The sequence below is a fragment of the Poecilia mexicana genome, unplaced genomic scaffold, assembly GCF_051168715.1.
Source record: "Poecilia mexicana isolate PSO_F unplaced genomic scaffold, ASM5116871v1 scaffold_7, whole genome shotgun sequence".
Classification (NCBI taxonomy): Eukaryota; Metazoa; Chordata; class Actinopteri; order Cyprinodontiformes; family Poeciliidae; genus Poecilia; species Poecilia mexicana.
The window spans coordinates 27,839,058-27,860,643 of record NW_028263376.1 but is presented as its reverse complement, the minus strand read 5'-3'; the positions used below and the strand labels follow the sequence as shown (position 1 = coordinate 27,860,643).

The 21,586-nt window shown below is 43.5% G+C and overlaps 1 protein-coding gene across 10 annotated transcripts in view; it reads left to right on the top strand.

The window, feature by feature from the left end:
• The window catches only part of huwe1 (HECT, UBA and WWE domain containing E3 ubiquitin protein ligase 1), a 40,013-nt gene that overhangs the window by 9,207 nt on the left and 9,220 nt on the right, over window positions 1–21,586 (top strand). For 3 of the 10 annotated variants that reach the window (XM_014968618.2, XM_014968619.2, XM_014968620.2), the window contains 57 exons: window positions 75–152; window positions 253–303; window positions 383–551; window positions 634–734; window positions 868–1,018; window positions 1,603–1,730; window positions 1,817–1,957; window positions 2,047–2,152; window positions 3,029–3,136; window positions 3,225–3,326; window positions 3,478–3,558; window positions 3,740–3,846; window positions 4,096–4,273; window positions 4,372–4,463; window positions 4,555–4,775; window positions 4,893–4,950; window positions 5,220–5,396; window positions 5,505–5,750; window positions 5,840–5,973; window positions 6,061–6,170; window positions 6,256–6,438; window positions 6,540–6,756; window positions 6,840–6,962; window positions 7,164–7,401; window positions 7,989–8,336; window positions 8,688–8,810; window positions 8,887–8,982; window positions 9,076–9,345; window positions 9,584–9,751; window positions 9,849–9,976; window positions 10,095–10,176; window positions 10,443–10,619; window positions 10,705–11,244; window positions 11,358–11,553; window positions 11,710–11,877; window positions 11,995–12,143; window positions 12,227–12,293; window positions 12,602–12,825; window positions 12,923–13,134; window positions 13,244–13,426; window positions 13,548–13,720; window positions 13,807–13,946; window positions 14,074–14,149; window positions 14,358–14,456; window positions 14,671–14,825; window positions 14,908–15,067; window positions 15,261–15,489; window positions 15,581–15,759; window positions 16,339–16,428; window positions 17,244–17,404; window positions 17,905–17,947; window positions 18,865–19,236; window positions 19,371–19,581; window positions 19,770–19,894; window positions 20,130–20,350; window positions 20,437–20,828; window positions 20,928–21,552. In XM_014968618.2, the coding sequence (XP_014824104.2) occupies window positions 75–152; window positions 253–303; window positions 383–551; window positions 634–734; window positions 868–1,018; window positions 1,603–1,730; window positions 1,817–1,957; window positions 2,047–2,152; window positions 3,029–3,136; window positions 3,225–3,326; window positions 3,478–3,558; window positions 3,740–3,846; window positions 4,096–4,273; window positions 4,372–4,463; window positions 4,555–4,775; window positions 4,893–4,950; window positions 5,220–5,396; window positions 5,505–5,750; window positions 5,840–5,973; window positions 6,061–6,170; window positions 6,256–6,438; window positions 6,540–6,756; window positions 6,840–6,962; window positions 7,164–7,401; window positions 7,989–8,336; window positions 8,688–8,810; window positions 8,887–8,982; window positions 9,076–9,345; window positions 9,584–9,751; window positions 9,849–9,976; window positions 10,095–10,176; window positions 10,443–10,619; window positions 10,705–11,244; window positions 11,358–11,553; window positions 11,710–11,877; window positions 11,995–12,143; window positions 12,227–12,293; window positions 12,602–12,825; window positions 12,923–13,134; window positions 13,244–13,426; window positions 13,548–13,720; window positions 13,807–13,946; window positions 14,074–14,149; window positions 14,358–14,456; window positions 14,671–14,825; window positions 14,908–15,067; window positions 15,261–15,489; window positions 15,581–15,759; window positions 16,339–16,428; window positions 17,244–17,404; window positions 17,905–17,947; window positions 18,865–19,236; window positions 19,371–19,581; window positions 19,770–19,894; window positions 20,130–20,350; window positions 20,437–20,828; window positions 20,928–21,552 (9,882 nt within the window). The remainder of the gene's footprint in view (window positions 1–74; window positions 153–252; window positions 304–382; window positions 552–633; window positions 735–867; window positions 1,019–1,602; window positions 1,731–1,816; window positions 1,958–2,046; window positions 2,153–3,028; window positions 3,137–3,224; window positions 3,327–3,477; window positions 3,559–3,739; window positions 3,847–4,095; window positions 4,274–4,371; window positions 4,464–4,554; window positions 4,776–4,892; window positions 4,951–5,219; window positions 5,397–5,504; window positions 5,751–5,839; window positions 5,974–6,060; window positions 6,171–6,255; window positions 6,439–6,539; window positions 6,757–6,839; window positions 6,963–7,163; window positions 7,402–7,988; window positions 8,337–8,687; window positions 8,811–8,886; window positions 8,983–9,075; window positions 9,346–9,583; window positions 9,752–9,848; window positions 9,977–10,094; window positions 10,177–10,442; window positions 10,620–10,704; window positions 11,245–11,357; window positions 11,554–11,709; window positions 11,878–11,994; window positions 12,144–12,226; window positions 12,294–12,601; window positions 12,826–12,922; window positions 13,135–13,243; window positions 13,427–13,547; window positions 13,721–13,806; window positions 13,947–14,073; window positions 14,150–14,357; window positions 14,457–14,670; window positions 14,826–14,907; window positions 15,068–15,260; window positions 15,490–15,580; window positions 15,760–16,338; window positions 16,429–17,243; window positions 17,405–17,904; window positions 17,948–18,864; window positions 19,237–19,370; window positions 19,582–19,769; window positions 19,895–20,129; window positions 20,351–20,436; window positions 20,829–20,927; window positions 21,553–21,586) is intronic. The other 7 variants (XM_014968622.2, XM_014968628.2, XM_014968621.2 and 4 more) reach the window with 7 other exon arrangements.

Sequence of the window (21,586 nt, the reverse complement as noted above, 5' to 3'; positions counted from 1 at the left end):
ATGACTGTTAGTATGATTACTAGCAGTGTTTGTTTATAGTAATCATGTACTTCTATTTGTATGTTTATGGACAGAAGTATCCTCCAAGTGCCACCACACTGCACTTTGAGTTTTACGCTGAACCGGGCCCAGAGGTCAAAGTGGATAGAAAGGTAAAAGGTCAAGCAGTCATATTTAATTCAACTAGAGGATATTCAACTAATATATGACCTTAGGTTTTATGTAATTGTTCTGAATTTTTACTTTTTTCAGCAGACAAGTAGTAACACACTACACTATATTCACATCGAGCAGCTTGACAAGGTACTGTTATAATGGAATTGATACGGTTTATAAAGACAACGAGATTTCGCTTTTACACTTGGTATGTTGTGCTTGTTAGATTTCAGAAAGTCCGTCTGAAATCATGGAGTCACTGACCGTGATGTACAACATCCCTAAAGACAAGCAGACACTTCTGTTCACGCACATCCGTCTGGCCCATGGTTTCTCAAATCACAAAAAGAGGTTGCAAGCCGTGCAGGCCCGACTACATGCCATTTCTATACTGGGTGAGTAGAAGTATCATTTCTGGGAGGAAAAGGCATATTTTTCTGCAGTTATTCCATTCTTAAGTTCTCTATTTGCTTTCAGTGTATTCAAATGCACTTCAAGAGTCAGCCAACAGTATTTTATATAACGGCTTGATAGAGGAGCTGGTGGACGTCTTACAGATTACAGACAAACAGCTTGTGGTAAGAAAGTAGTTGCTTTTTCTGCTCGATGACTGCCAGCTTTCTTTTGCTTTCAGATAATTTGATGTTCCTTGGTGTAGTTCCCCCCACCCTTATATTTATGTCTTTTATGCATTATTGGATTTTTTTTCAGGATATCAAAGCAGCATCTCTGCGCACTTTAACATCAATAGTCCATCTGGAGAGGACACCCAAGCTTTCAAACATCATCGACTGCACAGGCACAGCGTCCTATCATGGCTTCTTGCCTGTGTTGGTGCGCAACTGTATACAAGCAATGATTGGTGAGGATTTTTTAAATATAGAATTTTAAAATGTTTTCTTAAGAGATACTTTTACATTCTGCTTTTACGTTTTGCAGTATTAATAAAGCTACTTTTATCCCTGTGTTTATATCTGAGTGAAACGTCTCCTGATTTGGGTGTGTGTGTGTGTGTGTGTGTGTGTGTGTGTGTGTGTGTGTGTGTGTGTGTGTGTGTGTGTGTGTGTGTGTGTGTGTGTGTGTGTGTGTGTGTGTGTGTGTGTGTGTGTTGCATCACCAGCAGCAAACTCACTAAATCCACAATATTCCATGTTTGAATTCAATTACAATTGTATTACTCAATTGTGTGGCTGAGTAATTTATCTTTATCTTTTTTCTGCATTGCCTTTGAATTTTCACAGCTCTTTTCTGGTATAGAAATTATTTACTCAATTGTTTGTTTAAAAATTTTCTTTAATTAATTCCATCAATTCGCTGAAAAGTTGATCTGAAAAAGAAATTAATTGTGCTTTGTGACTTTGTCTCTAGTCTGTATTCTAAGCTAAATTAAATGAAATGACTCGGTTGGACATTTGGCTCTGACTTGTTGAAATTTTGTTTTCCAAGATCCTTCCATGGAACCGTACCCGCACCAGTTTGCCACAGCGCTCTTCTCATTCCTCTACCACCTGGCTAGCTATGATGCTGGAGGCGAAGCCCTTGTTTCCTGTGGCATGATGGAAGCCCTTCTGAAGGTACATTCACATCATAATAATGGACATTCATGAATTGAAGTTTTCACTTTGAGCAAATTGATTACTAATTTTCTTTTATGTCTCAGGTGATCAAGTTCTTGGGCGATGAGCAGGACCAAATCACCTTTGTGACACGAGCAGTGCGGGTTGTGGACCTCATCACCAATCTTGACATGGCTGCCTTTCAGTCCCACAGCGGCCTTTCCATCTTCATTTGCAGGCTAGAGGTGAGTTATACAAATTGAGTTTCTCTTTAGTTCTGATCCAGCTGCACTTCCATGCTGTCATTACTCACCAAGTTACTGTCTCCCTGTAGCACGAGGTGGACTTGTCGCGGAAAGAGTGCCCTTTTGTCATCAAGCCAAAGATCCAGAGGCCTAGTGCAACTGTGGAGTCTGAGGACATGGACACAGACATGGAGCGTAAGTTGGAACTCATGGACTTATCAAACTTTATATCTTTGTACTAAAACCTGAACTCGGAATTATATAAACAAACACTACAAGAGGGTTAAAAAGAGAAAAGTGAGACTGTTTCATCTGATAGAGAGGAGACGCTAGTTAGAATCTGGTGCTGAAGAAAATAGGATGGAATCCACAAATGTATCCAACCTTCAGATCATTGGGAAACACGACTCAATCCTGATGTTTACTCATGTCTTTAGTTTTAGTCATCCACATTTATTATCGGTCGCATCCATTGATGAGCCTAATGTGACCTGTGTGAATAATCTGTTTTTGGTATGTTGGAACTATTTTCTTGGGATACCAATGAGGAAATTAAAACCTGTCATTCATCTGTTCAACAACTGTCTGTCCATATGTTTTTAAGTTATCATCTTAAAACCTAGTTTGAGCTCGTTTGTTACAAAATAATTATTGTTCAAGACTGCTTCCATAACAACAAATAATTGGTCTTTTCTGCTGTACTGAACTCTCAGTTCACTGAATCTGAATCCATTGGAAGATTCTTAGAAAGGGATGACTAATAGGAATCTTTATCTTTCATATCTGCAGTAATCATGAGATGTAAATATATCTTATGCTTACTGAGGTTTCACTTTTGCTACAAAGTGAAACCTCAGTAGTTTTTGACATATGCTCTACAGCTGGTTAGTTTTTAGTGCATTGGGAAACGCCCAATTATTAGTTAGTGCAACGATTATTTTGTAAATCTGTATAGATGCGTGTAAGCTTAAATAGTTTTTCATTTATTTTTTTTAGTATTATGAATTTAAAAACATTCGCTGATTTTTTATTTATTTATTTTTTTTATATGACATGATTAATTTACAATAGTGTCAGAAGTTGCCATGGAGAGCAGCCCTGGACCATCAACATCTTCTGGCTCCAGACCGGAGGTCGATCACCGAGCACAGAGCAGTTCTTCTAACACGCCTCGCACAGGTAAACGATACACTCATAAAAATGCATAATAATAATATAAAACCACAGCTATGGCTACTGTTTCACCACAATGATGATATTCCTGTAGGCATGCAGTGTATCCCGCAGAGGGCCGCTCTGTTGAAGTCGATGCTAAATTTCCTGAAGAAAGCCATCCAGGATCCTGCCTTCTCTGATGGCATTCGTCATGGTAGGTTGTTGACAAGATCTCTCTCATGATTTATAATAGGTTGCTTTATTTGTTTGTTTGTTTTTTGTTCTTTTCCAAAAGATTTTCCTAAAAGTCTGCACATTTCAACCTTCATGTCTGCTGTTAATTGCATTTTTTTCTGTGGGTTTAGTAATGGACGGGTCCCTGCCTACCTCACTTAAACACATCATCAGTAATGCGGAATACTACGGCCCCTCATTGTTCCTCCTGGGTATGTACACAGTAGCCCTTCAATTGTGTAAGCTTACTTGAATTTAGGTGCATTTTATATTTAGATGTTTTAGCATCTAAACATATTGTCACTCATTTCAATAGGTTTTTTTTTTGTTTTTTTTGTTTTTTGCTGTCCTGGGTTATAATTTTCTTTTTTCGCTTCCACCTTGTGCCCTTAGCGACAGAGGTGGTGACGGTTTTTGTGTTCCAGGAGCCATCCCTGCTCTCCTCCCTGCAGGATAATGGTCTCACTGACGTCATGCTGCATGCCCTTCTTATCAAAGATGTGAGTTTCCAACACTTGTGTTCTAGGACCTTTTCCCTGATGGATTCTGATATATTTTTATCCAGCTGTCAGTATTACTGTTCTGGCTGAACTGCTTTATTTGCTGTAGATGTCAATAAAAACGAGATTTGGTGGAAACAGTGACCACTTTTTTTTATGGATTATGAACATAATAACAAAGGCAATAATTAAAATTTGCTTATGTAAAAATAAAACGCTAAAGGTAAATGTATCATTCTGTTTACTCAGGTTCCTGCTACCCGTGAGGTGCTGGGTTCTCTCCCTAATGTGTTCAGCGCTCTCTGCCTGAATGCCAGAGGTCTGCACTCTTTTGTTCAGTGCCAGCCTTTTGAGCGCCTCTTCAAAGTGCTTTTGTCCCCGGACTACCTGCCTGCCATGCGGCGGCGACGTAGCTCTGACCCTTTGGGTGAGTTTCCTGACTGTGCCATTTGCCACATGCTCTCTTTCGGAAGATATTTGAATACATAATATTCTACCTTTTTTTTTTTTTTTTTTTTGCTTTAGGTGACACTGCATCTAATTTGGGCAGTGCTGTGGATGAGCTCATGAGGCACCAGCCCACTTTAAAAACAGATGCAACTACTGCCATCATAAAGGTAGATATGTTTTTTTTTAAATCTAAAATCACTTCTTAAGTGTGACCAAATCAAAATCTGCAACGGTATTGAAGCTGAATTAACTCTGCAGTTGCTGGAGGAGATCTGCAACTTGGGTCGAGCCCCAGAGTACATCTGTCAGAAACCATCTATCCAAAAAGCAGATGGCACCGTGGCAGTGCCACCTGCGCGCTCCAGTCACGCTGCCGAAGAAGCTTCAAGTGAAGATGAAGAGGAAGAAGAGGCCCTCCACACATTCAGCCAACAGCAGGGGGAGCCAGAGAGCAACAGACAGTCAGTGCCACTTGAACTGTATGACTCTGCGTTCATAACACAATAGAACAAAATGACTCTTTGAAGATGTTTGTGTCCATTTATTTTACTGAATGCTACAGGGCTGAAATTTCAATGATGGGACTCTTTTTGCAGGGTTGTAGGGACGGAGGAACGGATACCAATTCCTCTGATGGACTATATTCTTAATGTGGTGAGCATTTCTCTGACTGTTATGTAGTTTATTCTTGCTAGAAGATTTAAGCAATAGTTAAAATGTGTTAAGCTGGACATATAACAATGTTTACAAGTATTTCTTCTAATTGTTAATCATTTCGACTGAATAAAAATGTCCAATAGACAATTTTGAAAGTCATCGTCACAAATGTCAAAGGCATTTTCATTTGAAACATGTTAATTTGCCTTTGTAAATGCATCACTTTACTATGCATGTTTGAATTTTTTTTAAATTTTTTTTTTTAGATGAAGTTTGTGGAATCCATACTGAGCAACAACACCACAGACGACCACTGTCAAGAGTTTGTCAATCAGAAGGGATTGCTGCCGTTGGTCTCTATTTTGGGCCTCCCCAACTTGCCCATTGATTTCCCCACCTCTGCAGCCTGCCAAGCTGTGGCTGGTGTCTGCAAGTCCATATTGGTGAGCTAGCAAACAGATTGTGATGCGTTTTTTTTTTTTTTCCCCAGATGTGTTCTTTAGGGTGAAAGGTGAAAAACCATAAATTTTTCCTCTCTTCCTTACCCTTAGACTCTCTCACATGAGCCCAAAGTCCTCCAGGAGGGCCTGTGCCAACTGGACAGTATTTTAACATCTCTGGAGCCACTTCATCGTCCAATAGAGATGCCCGGTGGGTCGGTGCTTCTCAGAGAGCTGGCCAACGCAGGCCATGTTACCGATGCCACACTGTCGGCGCGCGCGACACCCCTCCTGCACGCCCTGACTGCAGCCCACGCCTACATCCTAATGTTTGTCCATACATGCCGAGTCGGACAGGTATTTTTTGATTGGACATCGTTGGGGGGGGGGAAAGGTGGATTTCTGGAATGTTGAATTTGAGTACAAGTGTTTTTGTTCTCTCACAGAGTGAAATCAGAGCAATCTCGGTAAACCAGTGGGGCTCCCAGCTGGGGTTAAGTGTCCTGAACAAGCTGAGCCAGCTCTACTGCTCTTTGGTTTGGGAAAGTACCGTGCTGCTGTCCCTTTGCACTCCGAACAGGTTAGTGCCGCATTCTTTAAGCTTTCTGTTTTACTCTTACACCTGGCTGTGCTTATATCATCAATTATTGTGTGTCTGCCCCTACAGTCTGCCCCCGGGATGTGAATTCGGCCAGGCGGACATGCAGAAACTGGTACCCAAAGAGGAGAAGCCATCTGGCACTTCAGCAACAGCAGCGTCTGGATCCAGGAGAACTGGTAATGTCACCTTTAACTTGGTTTTTAACTCCTGTCATCTATCTGAATGCTCCTATAAACCTCAGTGTCTTTTATTCCATTTCAGCAGAAACCGACACTGTGTCTGTGGATTCAGCGGCTGGTGGTCTACTGGAAGGCATGTGTCTAGATGGAGACGCCTTGGCTCCTATGGAGACTGACGAACCCTCTGCATCAGATCCCAAGTCAAAGTCCAAACTTACCCCAGCCATGGCCACTCGCATCAAACAAATCAAACCTTTGCTGTCTGGTAGGTCCACTGTTAAAACACAAATAAGGTTCATAAAGTGTTTTTTTTTTTTTTTTTTTTTTTTCATGCTGCTATAATCGTCAAACTTCTTGTTCTTGCAGCATCATCCAGGTTAGGCAGGGCTCTGGCTGAACTCTTCGGCCTTTTGGTAAAACTGTGCGTAGGCTCCCCGGTGCGTCAGCGCCGCTCCCACCACGCCACCAGCACAGGCACCACTCCTACGCCTGCTGCTCGGGCGACGGCCTCTGCCCTCACCAAACTTCTCACCAAAGGTCTGAGCTGGCAGCCCCCTCCGTACACACCCACGCCACGGTTCAGGTAGGAAGAAACTACTGCCCCCGTTTCCTGTATTACTTTGCACCTTAGAGATGCAGAGATTGTAACTCTGTTTGTGTCGGCAGGCTGACCTTCTTCATCTGCTCAGTGGGTTTCACATCTCCCATGCTGTTTGATGAAAGGAAATACCCCTACCATCTCATGCTGCAAAAATTCTTTTGCTCTGGAGGACATGATGCTTTATTTGAGTAAGTTCTGCCAAATGTTGTGACATGTTTAGATCAATATTGCCTTTATTTGGATGATGATACAACATGCTGTCTGTTGTGGCATTTTTTTGTATAGTTACAAAAAAAAAACCTGATCTAAATTTCCAAAGTGGTGATTCTAAAAATATTCTTGTATGTTTTTTCTTATTTTTTTGTAATTAAATCTCCTCCTCATTGCAGGACATTTAACTGGGCTCTGTCAATGGGTGGGAAAGTACCTGTGGCCGAGGGGTTGGAACACACAGATCTCCCAGATGGGACGGGGGAGTTCCTGGACGCCTGGTTAATGCTGGTGGAGAAAATGGTTAATCCAAGTACCGTGCTGGACTCTCCTCACTCCCTGCCTGCTAAAATGCCAGGGATCACTCCCACCATGCCCCAGTTCAGTGCGCTGCGCTTCCTAATAGTCACCCAAAAGGTCAGTATACGAGTAGGACTGACATTTTGAGTTTTTCTAGTTGGTATTTAGTGGCATCAATAATTTAATACATGGTTCATCCCTCAAAATAATGAGTCAAATCAGGAACTGTTAGTTTTTTTTATCTTGCCTTATAGAAAGTCATATTCTTGAGCAGGTAAAGTGTTTTTTCTTTTTTTTTACTCCTTTTACTTTTTTCACCTAATGGACAGTAAGAAAAACACAGGCAGCTTTTTCAATTCTAATTTTAGATATTGATTTCCCTTTTTTGTAATAGGACCCTTAAATCTGAACTTGCAGTGGGAGAGGATGTACCTTTGATAAAGGACTGTTAATTTTATTTTCCTTAGTTGTTTGAATTTTAGAACAAAAGGCTGAACATATTGGGTGCAGAACAGTTTACTCTATTAACAACATGTTTTAAGGGCAGTTAAGTTTTATTTGGTTCTGAGGCCCAAACAGGAGAAAGTCTAGAGAGCTTGAATTGACTTTCTTATTCTTTAAGTAGCTTGTTATCCTTTAATACCAGGAACTAAGTCTTTTCTTTGTTTTGTTTTGTTTTGTTTTTGTTTCCCCCCCACCCTCAGGCTGCATTCAGCTGCATCCGCAGTCTGTGGAACAGGAAGCCACTAAAGGTGTATGGAGGCAGGATGGCTGAATCTATGCTGGCCATCCTCTGCCACATACTGAGAGGAGAGCCTGTTATCCAGGAGCGTCTGGCCAAGGAGAGAGAGGGCACGACTCGCCCAGATGAAGAAGGGACCTCCACTAGTTCTTTGGCGCCCAGCGGACCCCCTGGAGGATCATCGACCAGTGCCGAAACGTCAGCAGCAACTGGAACTCCCTCTGGAGCTCCAGCTGTAGGATCGGCTGACGATTCTACCATTTCCACTCCTCGACATGAGCCTCAAGTCAATCAGGCTCAACTTACACAGGTACTGCTTTTCCATTTTGACTGAAGCTTTCTGCCATTTCTTATTTTGTTTTTGCTGGATATGAGTCAACCAAATTCTAGTGACATATTTTTGATTCAGTCAAGAGAGTTTGTAGCAGATGGACAAATTCAGACTTTTTCTTCCTTAAAGTTCATGTGCATAGTTTGCAAATAGTCTCACTTCAAAAATAAGCTATAATAATGCCATTATCCTTTATATGTCCACTGCTTTTTTTTAAAAAAACATTTGACACACTTCATATTTTTTTTCTTCATATTATTAGATTTTTATTGCTTATGACATTATTTCTGTGCTGAAGTGGAGAATAAACACGGTTGTGTTGGGTTTTAGCTCATGGACATGGGGTTTTCGAGAGAGCATGCCATGGAGGCCCTACTCAACACCAGCACTATGGAACAGGCCACTGAGTATCTGCTGACACATCCTCCTCCCCTTCTCGGTGGAGCAGTAAGGGTAAGACATCACATGCAGACGCATAGAAATGTATTTTTCCTTAATTAGATGATCTGACATGGCTTTATTTAATCAGGACTTGACTATGTCTGAGGAGGACCAGATGATGAGGGCCATCGCCATGTCACTTGGGCAAGAGGTCAGCATGGAGCAGCGTTCTGACTCTCCTGAGGTTTGTCCGTTTTTTTCTTCTTCTCCCGAGAGGATCCAAAATCATCGGTGTGGTCTCAAACATTTTTTTTTGAACGAGTAGCGCTTGTTTCAGGAAGCAGCAAGGAGGCGTGAGGAGGAGGACAGGCGAGCGAGGGAGCGTGCAGAGGAAGAGGAGGCGCGCTGCTTGGAGCGCTTCATGGAAGCAGAGCCTCTGGACCCACAGGAGCTGCACTCATTCACGGACTCCATGCTTCCTGGCTGCTTCCATCTTCTGGATGAGCTGCCTGACACAGTTTACCGACTCTGTGACCTCCTGATGACGGCCATCAAGAGGAGTGGACCAGAATACAGAGAGCTCATCCTGGGCCAAGTTGTCGACCAGGTCAGTTGGTCAGCAGCCATTAAAATGACAGAACGCTGTGCAGTAAAGGGCACGTATGTTTTTCTGAATAGAACAATCTGTTCTCTCCATCTTCAACATAAATGCATTCAGGGTAAACATAATCCATCATGAACTTAAAGCTTACTTTATATTATGGTTCAAACATCTTGATATATTGAGTTCTGATCTTGATAAAACTAGTATGTATGTCAGTACTGATCTGACTGTGTAAATGTAGGTGTGGGAGGCTGCAGACGTGCTGATCAAGGCCGCTGAGCCGTTGACTACCAGTGACACAAAGACCGTGTCTGAGTGGACCCGACAGATGGCAACACTCCCCCAGGCCTCGAAGCTGGCAACACGAATCCTGCTGCTCACGTTGCTCTTTGAGGTGCCAGAATTGAAGGTTTTAGCCATCAAATGTTATCAAGGGTCACTTTTTAATTTAGTTATTGATTTATTTCTGGCTAATGTATTTCTCTATCTTATTTTTTTTTTTCCAGGAACTAAAACTCCTGGGTGCCAGAGTGGTGGAAAGAAGCGGCATTCTTGAGTTGCTGATTAAGCTCCTCGAGGTTGTGCAGCCCTGTCTGCAAGCAGCTAAAGAGCACAAAGACATCCAGACACCCAAGTGAGTTTTTTTTTTTTTTTTTTTCAATATATCTTAACAAAAATGCTAGACTAGACCTTATTGAAACCTTTAGCATGTTTAAAAATCCTTTCATAATTTCTAAAAATATTTTTTTCAGATGGATCACACCAGTGCTGCTGCTTATTGATTTTTATGAGAAGATGGCAGTCTCTTCAAAACGAAGGGAACAAATGAACAAGGTAGAAAACCAAGGTTTAGATTCCAGTGAATAAATGTTGGACTTGTTGCACTTAATTGGATGCTTATACCTTTTTTATTTATTTATTTATGTTTTTGAAAATGCTTTGATCCATGTTGTGACCTACACAATCAAGGATTTCACAATTGCCTTTACCGAATTAGCGTGAACAAAGAAGAACAAAAGCTTTGTGTGTCAGTATTGAGGTTCATGTCTGTGTATCGTTCTCCTGAAGCACGATGGTTGAATTTCTTTCTGCTTTTTCAGTATCTGCAGCCCAATGGGAATAACTGGCGGTGGTTTGATGATCGCTCAGGGCGTTGGTGCAGTTACAGCGCCTCCAACAACAGCACCATTGACTCTGCATGGAGGGCAGGGGAGAGCAGTGTCCGCTTCACAGCTGGACGACGGAGATACACTGTGCAGTTTAACACTATGGTGCAGGTGCGTCCATTTGTATTACTCTGCCTGTATAGCGTTCGGTTGATTGGCGCCTTTTATCTGACCGAAAGCGCTCTTTATTGGGCAGGTAAATGAAGAGACTGGCAACAGAAGGCCAGTGATGCTGACTGTCCAGAAAGTGCCTCGCATAACCAAGCCTTCCAAGGCTGGTAATGTTACGGACTCCGACAGAGAGGAGGGAGACAAAGCCAAAGTGGAAGAAAGCCAGACCAATGTGGACTCGGGAGCAGCTGTGGAGATGAGCGCTCCTAAAGACGACTCCGGCCAGCTGAAAGAGATGTCCTCTTCTCTGGAGTCCGACACCGCTCAGGGATCTGACATCGTCGTGAAGGGTCTGTCCGACGACATGACCACCGTTCTTATCCGGGCGTGTGTGAGCATGATCAGTGTTCCCGTTGACCCCGACACCCTTCACGCCACTCTGCGTCTCTGTTTGCGCCTTACTCGTAACCACCACTATGCAATGATGTTCGCCGAGCTGAAGAGCACGCGGATGATTCTGGGGCTGACCCAGAGTTCTGGCTTCAACGGCTTCACGCCGCTGGTGACTCTCCTGTTCAGGCACATCATAGAAGACCCGGCCACTCTGCGGCACACCATGGAGAAGGTCGGTTTTTCTCATCTGTGTAATTCTTATTGAAAATGAGAATACTGGCAGAAATTGCCAATTTTTTTATGCCAAAAAAATATATATATATATATATATTTCTAATCTTTTAGGTGGTGAGGTCGGCTGTGACCAGCGGCGCAGGTAGCACCACCTCAGGTGTGGTATCTGGCAGTCTCGGTTCCAGAGAAATCAATTACATCCTCCGGGTCCTTGGGCCTGCCGCCTGTCGCAACCCGGAATGCTTTATTGAAACGGCCAGCAACTGCATCCGCATTGCACTTCCTGCACCCCGCGGAGCTGGGACCAGTAAGTCAGCAGACACAGCCATCCATTGAGTGAACAGATCTGAAAGTTTATATAGAAGGAAAATACTAAATTTGAATTCACTTGGTGCTCCATGTTTTATATATTTCAAATATTAACCTTTACTGCACATTTAAAATGCATTTCTTCTTTGCACAGCATCTGATGATGAATTTGAGAATCTTCGAATTAAGGGACCGAACGCTGTGCAACTAGTGAAGACCACTCCCCTGAAGCTGTCTCCTTTGCCCCCCATCCCTGACACCATCAAGGAGGTCATCTATGACATGCTCAACGCCCTGGCCGCCTACCATGCTCCTGAAGAACGTAAGACGTTTCCCTGACAGCCGTTGGTTTGGAGAGTCTGATATGCATTGTTGGCGAATTATGCTCAGCTATTTGTGTACACTTTTATGAAGCAGCTCATCTGTGTGTGTGTTACAGCTGAGCGTCCAGAGGAACGAGCTGCAGCTGCACCGAGCACTCAAGACCTCTGCCAGATGTTGCAAGATGTTGGTGATGATGTTTACCAGCAGTACCGCCTCACCCGGCAGGGGAGCGACTTTGACTCTCAGTCGGCTTTTCATATCAACGTGGGGCTCATTGAAAAACCTGTATGGGTTTGGACATTATTATTGACTTTTGTCATTAAAAGCTCTTCATCTTTTTCTTTCAGGCTCAAGTCTTTGCTGCCGACGGCGGTCCGGCTGAGTCGTCCCAGTCTGGCACCCCACAAGGTGAAGGTAATTTTTCTTCTTTCAATTATTTTTTTTTTCCCCTCACTTACTCTTAGAAAGATGTGAAGGCTAGCTGATAAGCACACAGAGTTGAAATGCATAACATGGCAGCAGGGAGCATCAGAATAAATCTTTAAAAAGCTCAGACCTGTATTTATGTAGGGAAATAAAATGAGTCGCATTGTTTTGTCTTTAATCAGTCTGCCATCAATTTTAGCTTTTTTTTGTGAGTTTTGTTGTTGAGATTTTGTGTTTTTAAATATATTTGTTACATTTTATCTCTTATCTAATAAATCTCTCTGTAACTTCCTCAGCCTCCACACCAGAAGAGATGCGGGAGGAAAAGAAGGAACAGGAAGGTGAGAAGGGTGCCAGCTCTGAAGAGAGCAAAGCTGCTAAAGTGAAGGCAAGCAAGCCTCTTATGCCTACTTCCACCATCTTGAGGCTGCTAGCTGAACTGGTCCGCTCCTATGTGGGCATCGCCACTCTAATCGCCTCCTATTCCTACACCGCTGGACAATCTGAGCTCATAAAGGAGGCGAGTAACTACGGAAGATTTCATCAACTTTTTAAGAAGTCTTTTGCTGCCGACTTATTTTCTTGCCCCATGTTGACTTGGTTTTGTAACCTAACAGGATTGCAGTGTTCTAGCCTTTGTGCTCGACCACTTGCTGCCTCACACACAGAATTCGGAGGACAAGGACACTCCTGCATTGGCACGTCTCTTTCTGGCCAGCTTGGCAGCGGCCGGCACAGGCACAGATGCCCAGGTTGCTCTGGTGAATGAAGTAAAAGCTGCACTTAGTCGAGCCCTAGCAATGACGGAAGGTGCTGAAAAACATGCCAGGTAAATAAGTTTAATGTAGTTTATAGACAATGAGTACAACGTTATAGTCGTTGATCAGTTATCCATTGGATCTTTTCAATCTTGTTAATGTCCTGACTTGTTTCCTCAGGCTTCAGGCAGTGATGTGCATTATTAGCACCATCATGGAGTCCTGTCCCTCCACATCGACTTTCTACAGTACAGCAGCCGCCAAGACTCAACACAATGGCATGAACAATATCATCAGGCTCTTTCTTAAGAAAGGACTGGTCAATGACTTGGCACGCGTGCCTCACAGTCTGGATTTGTCCAGGTAAACTGTTAACCTATATTGTTTTATCAGAGTTCAAATTAAATGGAAGTTAACTGCATAAATTCAACTGTTAGATTTGAATTCTTAGTTACTAATTAAAATTTTCTTTTGTCTTCCTTAGTCCCAACATGGCCAACACAGTGAATGCAGCACTGAAGCCTCTGGAGACTCTGTCGCGCATTGTTAACCAACCCAGCAGCCTTTTTGGAGGCAAAGGCGGCTCGAGCAAGAGCAAGACGGAGCATGAAACGGTGGGCACCGCCAGGGACAGCAACAGCAACACACAGGATCAAGGTACCTACCGGAAACCGATGAGGTTCTTTCCAACTCCACTGATCGCCACGCACTTCTTTGATGTTCATACGTAAAATCTGATCCAGGAGAGTCGGGAGAAACGGAGCCAGTGGACGGCAGCCACAGGGTTCAGGGGGCGGACACTGACCTCATGGACGGAGAAGCAGAAGGAGACACGGTGGTCATCGCTGGACAGCCAGAGGTTCTCAGCACACAAGCTATGCAGGTAAAATATGATTGGATCTCATCTAAATATTTTGAGATTTTCATCTAAAAAAATTAACACTACTTCAGTGATGTTGTCATGACGATTTCTTTTGTCCCGTGACTTAATTGTGTTTTTCTTCTTGTAGGTTGAAAATGAGTTGGTGGACCTTATTGATGAGTTATTGGAGAGAGATGTTGGTACTGCAAATAGTACAATTATAGGTAAATCAATCAAAATACATTAAGTGTGATTGTGATGTTTAATGTAGCTTATCCTGTGATAACGTAGAGTATCCCACTACCTCAGTTAGACTGATACAGGGCAAAATAAACTGCTTAGACATGGTGTTTTTTTTTTATATTTTTTTATTATTGGTATTGCTTTTGTTGCCCCATGTCTATAACTCCTCTCGTCTTTAATGCCAAATAGTTGGACGTAGCGGTGGGGATGAATCACAGGAGGATGTGTTGATGGATGAAGTTCCATCCAACATTAGCCAGGCGTCCACTCTTCAGGCTAACCGTGAAGGTATGTTAAGGACACATCAGTCAGCTGATTGTCATTTTTCATATTTCATTTCCATTTGTCAACATGGGAAGCTAAATACACAGTATGAAAACATTTTCTAGTTCATTTACATTAAAAAGGCATTCCATTTGTTGCCAAGTTTGGCCCTGAAAAACGACGACGATGACTAGAAAGATTAACACCCTGCTTACTGTGGCTGCTTTTATTGATACAGGAACTTTGTGTGTAACTTCCTCACTAGACTCGATGAACATTCTTGAACCAGAGGATGAGGAGCATACACAGGAGGAGGACTCGAGTGGGAGCAATGATGACGAAGACAGTCAGGATGAGGAAGAAGAGGAGGAGGAAGAGGAGGAGGAGGACCAGGTTTGGATGCATACAGGAAAGTTTGTTCAAGGATCTAATGATGGTTGCTGCACGAGCTCATTACTGCTGCTGTCTCTTTAAGGATGACGAAGAAGGAGATGAGGATGATGACGATGAAGGGTCAGAGATGGAGCTGGATGAAGATTTCCCTGACATCAACGCCGCACCACACATCCGCTTCGAACGCTTCGACAGGGACGATGACCTCATCATAGAGTTTGACAACATGTTTTCCAACAACGGTTGGTAGAAATGATTACTTATTAAAATAGTCAATTTTTTAAAATTTTCTATTTATCCCTTAATGTCCAAGTATTTTTTTTAAATCAAAACAAAATATTGAATTGTTTTTTTTGTCCCCCCCCCCCCAACATTTTAAGAGATTCTGCCGGTGCTTTGACCTAATGCTCGCCGTGTCTTCTGCTCCTCCTCCAGCTGACATCCCTTCCTCCCCAGGAAACATCCCCAGCTCCCACCCTCTGATGGTGCGCCACGCTGATCACAGCTCCCTCACTCTAGGCGTGGCCGGCTCTAGCAGCCGCCTGGCGCAGGGCATGGGTCGCAGCCAGCGAACGCTTCGTCAGCTCACTGCCAACAGCGGACACACCATCCACGTCCACTACCCACATAACCGCCAGCCCAATCCTCCACTCATTTTGCAGAGGTGAAACGACGATGCTTCTGTGAAGGCGTGCTTCAGCTTATTTTGTTCTGGTAGTAATTAGAATATTTTATTCCCTCTTGTTATGTTTCAGACTGTTGGGCCCCAGTGCAGCAGCAGACATTCTGCAGCTGTCCAGCTCTCTGCCTCTGCAGTCCCGTGGCCGTGCCCGTCTTTTGGTTGGAAACGAGGACGTCCACATCATCGCTCGTTCCGATGATGAATTGCTGGATGATTTCTTCCACGAGCAAAGCAGCACTGGGGGACAAGCAGGTAAACATTACAATGAAGTCAAACCTAAAATCACTTTTCGACTGCGGGAACCCTTTCCAGGAACAAGTCAGTTTCCCCACAATTTACCTGGGTGCAAAAAAGGCTCTGCTAGCTAGCTAAGCATTTAATTTGGATATTTTATTTTCCCCAACAGCATTATGATTTAGTCATCTCAGTTCAAACTCATCTACAGCTTGTATTTTCTGTTAATTTTGTATAAATTGTCTTCTTATATCAATCAGTGAAGAGAGAGTCATGGTGGAAGATTTAAAACTGTTTGTCCTGAAGCACAAAGAAAAACAACCACCTGTCGATCATTATGGTTCAGATTAGAAAATGAGCCACAGTTCTGTCGAGTGTGAAGGACGTTTATGCTCTTTTCTTTACTCGTCTTTTAGGCTTCAATTACTAAATATCTGTGAGCGTTGTAAACGTTCCCGGCTTTGAATTTTTTTCAGTTCTATAGTGTCGATGCTTATTTCAAAAGTTAGATGGTTTTCTGAAACATAAGTCAAAACAAGCCATTTTGAAGTATATTGTTGTGCATGAAGTGCCATCATGTGTGTTTTATCTCTCTAGGTACTCTCTCAAGTATTCCCACTGCCTTAACCAGATGGACAGACGAGTGCAAAGTGCTCGATGCTGAGAGTATGCATGACTGCGTAGCAGGTAAACCAATTTTAAACACATTTCAACAACAATAAATAGTTAGACTTACCATTAAGAGCACTGTTTGGCTTTGTTTAGTTTGTTGACAACTGTGTTATGTTCCTTTTAATAAGAATTTAGTGGGACTTGATTCAAATTTTTGAGTTAATTGCAAAGTCTGTAATTAATTAAAATTAATTGCATTTTAATACAAAAAAATTAACCTGGGCAAAGAGAAGCAGCTTTGTCGTCCATTGTTGCTGTTTGCAGATATAGTTAGTGCAACATATTAATTAATAAACGCAATCAATTAATTCCATTAATATTTGTGCAATTAATGAATAAAAGTTTAAAGTCAAAGTGCCAGACTTTGTGTTTACTAAATAAACCAGATGTGAGACTAGTTCCTCTTCATAAAACAATTTTTCTGCAAGGTCCTAAAATGTCCTGAATTGTTTAACAATCTTACTTTTAGGCTTAAGTGCTACCAGATTTTCCATACTGGATATGAAATGACATTAAGTTAAATATGTACATTAATTTGTCATTTTATGATTTGCAGTTTTGAATTTTTTGGGAGGGGGGGATCAAAACGTACGGACTTTCTACTACCTGCTATTCATTATGGGAAGGTTTATTTTTAAAGAGGTTTGGCTTGAACAACATTTTGCGACCCATAGTAATTAATTGAAACAATTAATGTGGCTCACTTTATAGTTTTGTATAGTGTTGACCACCTTTAAGCTGCAACCACAACAAAATTGTTTCACTATCTCCTCCCGTCTAGTCCAACTAATTTCTTTTTTTGTGTGTGTGTGCGCGCTTTGTGTTCTTAGTGGTGAAAGTGCCGATCCTGCAGCATCTGGAGAGTCTAAGAGATGAGGAACTGGAAGAACGCAGGGAGAAGAGAAGAAGGCAGCTGGCCGAGGAAGAGGAATCCAAACAGAATGAGAGGAGGGCGTCTGGGGCAGAGCAAGTCAGAGATCAGAGCCTACAGGTTTGCAGAGAAATGATTATGTTGGTGGCTGAAGAATTTGTTCTAAGGGATTTTTTAGTGCCTTGTGTTAACCAGTTTTCGCATTCCAGAAGCCTTAGAACAGCTGAGAGGCCAGAAAGCATCCCCTCAGCTGTTTGTTGTTTTGTTTTTTTCCAGCAGTTGCTCCATGCAAGAACTGCCTGCATTGCAGATTTAACATTCTGGTGGTGATCATCTAATATTTTAATGTCTATGTTTAAGAACATGGATATTAAAAAAAAGTTTCAGGGCATTTTTACTGTTGCTTTGAAATTAGTATGGAACAGCTCAAATTCCAAATGTGAAAGAAAATGCAACCAGCATATAGCAATGATAAATGGCCCATTTGCTGCAAGACTGTTCTAAAGATACAGATTTATTCTAGGGTTTATAGTGAGTTGATTTAAAATATGGATTTTAGTCGATTGTTTGGAAGAACTAACATTTAGCTTTTGGATGTTTTTTTTTTTTTTTGTCCTTAGGGTTCTGGATTGGGGACAGTTAATGGTGCGGACAACACTGCAGGTACTGAGATTTGTAATGTGGAACACTTTTGTTTTTGTCATTTTTAAAAACGCTTTAATGAAAGGTACCAAGAAGAAGAAGGAACCCAGCTTCCAGTGCGTGCTGTGGGATGAGGTAGTAGTTTGTATAGTTTTAGGATCACACCAGATCTGGGAGATAACTATACAGTCTACTGTCTTTCTTATGGCCACGCCTAAATCATCTGGACATCTGTATTTGGAGCAAAAACATTTTGTTGTTCTCCTTTTGTAAAGCTCTTGCCAGATATTATTACATTTCAATGTTTGTGAAACATTTGTTCTTCATGCATGCAGATATTGGGGGTGACAATAAGGCGATCTTTAGTCTCTGTTGTGCCATAAAAGGAAGTTTTCATAGTTTTTCATCCACTCTTCGTCTTAGAGAATAAGGGTCACTTTCAGTCATTACAAAGTTGATCTGGATGATTATTTTTATTTTCTGGTAAAATCTGTCCATCCATAAAAGGTTTTTCATCACTCCTAGGGACTCCAATGAAAAACTACCAAGTCGTTGTCCATGCATGTTTTGCTGCGACTGCCTGCACTGTGGTGAGGTAGTAAGTTGTGTTGTTGGATGGGATCAGGATTGTGTATCCCATACAGGAGATAACTATACAACTTACTTCCTTCCTCATTGGAGGCTGATGGCTTCTAGAAAATATTCATTGTGCTTTTGTGTGGATTTGCAGTCAGCTGCTTCTTCAAACATTTACATATATTTATTTCAGCTACTGTTTTTATATATGGCACCTGTTTATGAAAATGTTTTCACTAAGCATTGAAATATGGTGATTAGATGTGGTAGATGCACTTAAATGCTTAATTTAGTATGTGTAAAAAAAAAAAAAAACCTCTAGGAAGACCTGTTTTAACACTCTCTCCACCTGGATGTCACAGAGGGTGAGCAGGCTCAGGAGGGTCCGATGGCGTGCCTGGACACACCCAGGGTCTCAGAGGGCTTCCTCACTGCTCCCCCGTCTGGAGAGGTCACTCCCACCACCCCTGCTCCCCACGAACAGGCCCTGGTCTCCCTGGAGACCGCTATTAGTCAGCAAGTCCACCAGCCAATCGCTGACCTGCTCCTGGCTGAGACGCACGCCAGCTCACTGGCTGCTCTGGCCGGGGCTGGACTTCCCACCCTGTCAGAAAGTCAGAGACCAAACACCGAAGCAGAAGCGTCTCAGATGGAAATGTCCCCGGCTCCTACAACTGGTGAGAGAGTTGGAGGAGGAGGTGGTGAAGGAGGAGCATTGGATGAAGGCAGGGAAGGTAGACTAACTTTAAACAGATCATTTACACAGTCGCCAACAACAAGGGCACATAAATACATTTGTTTCTGGAAACCTTTCTTCATGTTCTGAACCCAGAGAGGGAAGTTACAGGTCGCCCTTTTCTCTCCTCAGCCTCGCTAAGCCCGGATATCGTAGAAAGCACTGAGCCTGTAGCGGTTGGCGTGTCGCAGTTGGAAGGATCCCCCATGGACACCAGCAGCCCTGCATCTGCTACTCAGGAAGAAGCTGCTCCCAATCCTCCGCAGACCACCCAGCTGTCCCAGGAGTTATCTGGCAGCAGGGAGAGTGGGCTGACTGATCGGCAGACAGATGCAGAGACTGGGTACTGAAAACTGTATATTTCAGATCAAACACATTGCCTGTATGACTCATCCTTTGTCATTGTTGTTAAATTGCATTTTTACCAAGTGCACGATTATAATAAAAGTTTTACGTTTATCGCTTGTGTTTGATTTTGTATTGTTTTGGGTATTAACATTAAACCATGTCTATTTTCTGTTGCTTTAAAAGCTCCACGTCTGTTTCATCTCCTGGAGAGACGATGCCTCGGAGCGACAGTGCTGACAGCCAATCCCAGGCCATCCAAGAAGAGCCTCTCCCATCCACCAGCAACGATGAAGAGGATCCTCTAGCTGGTAAAGATTTTAATACGTTTCAGTGCAGCCAATAGAAAAGGCTATTTTGTACATGAACGAGTGGCCGTATATAATTTTTCAACTATTTGTTTCTGTGAGGCTTCGATTGTTTGCAGTGAAAACAAGATGAATTTTTAGTCACTTATGTTATCAATACAAAAAGTTACACAAAATAAAAAAATAAAAAAAATAAAATATAAAAATTTAGAATCATGTTGTGGCTTTTTCTTTACAGGAATCAATTTGCCAGAAGGTGTGGATCCTTCTTTCCTCGCGGCCCTTCCAGAAGACATCCGTCGAGAGGTCCTTCAGAATCAGCTCGGCATCAGACCTCCTTCACGTCCTCCTGCTGCCACAACTCTACCCTCCTCTAACGCGCCTGTGCTCGGAGGCCCGGGGGTTACAGAGGTCAGCCCTGAGTTCCTGGCAGCTTTGCCTCCTGCTATTCAGGAAGAGGTGAGATTATGGAAGACCAAGAATTTACCTTCTGAGATGCAATTTTCCACCCAATCCAAGAGTCTGATTTTATTTTTTTGCCTTAGGTTCTTGCCCAGCAGCGAGCTGAGCAGCAGCGAAGGGAGCTAGCGCAGCAGCCTCCACAGGGAGACACTCCTCTGGATCCGGTCACTTTCATCCAGACGCTGCCCTCGGAGCTCCGGCGGAGCGTTCTTGAGGACATGGAGGACAGCGTGCTGGCTGTCATGCCGCCGGACATCGCTGCTGAGGCAGCCGCTTTGCGTAGGGAGCAAGAGGTGCGTCAGAGACAGCTAATGCACGAGAGGCTGTTTGGTCATAGCTCATCTTCAGCCCTTTCGGCCATCCTGCGCTCGCCCGCCTTCACCAGCCGGTTGGGAAGCAACCGAGGCGTCCAGTACACCCGTCTGGCTGTCCAGAGAGGAGGACCGTTTCAGATGGGGGGTGGAACAAACCACAGGTGTGGAAACATTTGGCTTTCTGCAATGCAAGATTTAGCATGAGATGCCTTAGAAACATTCATACTTTCTAAACCACGTGGCTATTCTGTCTTCCCCAGACCGTCCAGTTCCAGCGTAGATTCTTTGTTGCGCCTTCGCGGACGATTACTGCTGGACCACGAGGCGTTGTCCTGCCTGCTGGTTCTGCTGTTTGTGGACGAACCGAAGCTGAACACCAGCCGCCTGCACCGCGTGCTCAGGAACCTCTGCTACCACTCGCAGACCCGCGGGTGGGTCATCCGCAGCCTGCTGTCCATCCTGCAGCGCAGCAGCGAGAGTGAGGTCTGCCTGGAGACGGCACGTCTGGAGGATTCCCGTGGAAAGAGGAGCAGCCAGGGCGGCTGCGGGGGAAAAGGTTCAGCCGCCTCATCGTCATCGTCCTCCTTAGAGCTGCTGAACAGGGTGGAGTCTCGGAGCTCCAGCCAGCTCTCTTGGCTCTCCGTCTCTATGGATGCAGCTTTGGGCTGTCGGACAAACATTTTTCAAATCCAGCGGGCGTCAGGCAGGAAGCACGGCGACCGGCATTCAACCGGCAGCTCCACGGCATCTGGAGCACTAGGAGTACCGGGCGCCGCTGCAGGAGTCACGTGTGCAGCAGGGGGAGGTTCCACGGTTCACATCCACCCTCAGGCTGCTCCAGTGGTCTGCAGACATGTCCTGGATACACTAATCCAGCTAGCTAAGGTTAGATTTCCATTCATTAAATCAATAGCTCTTC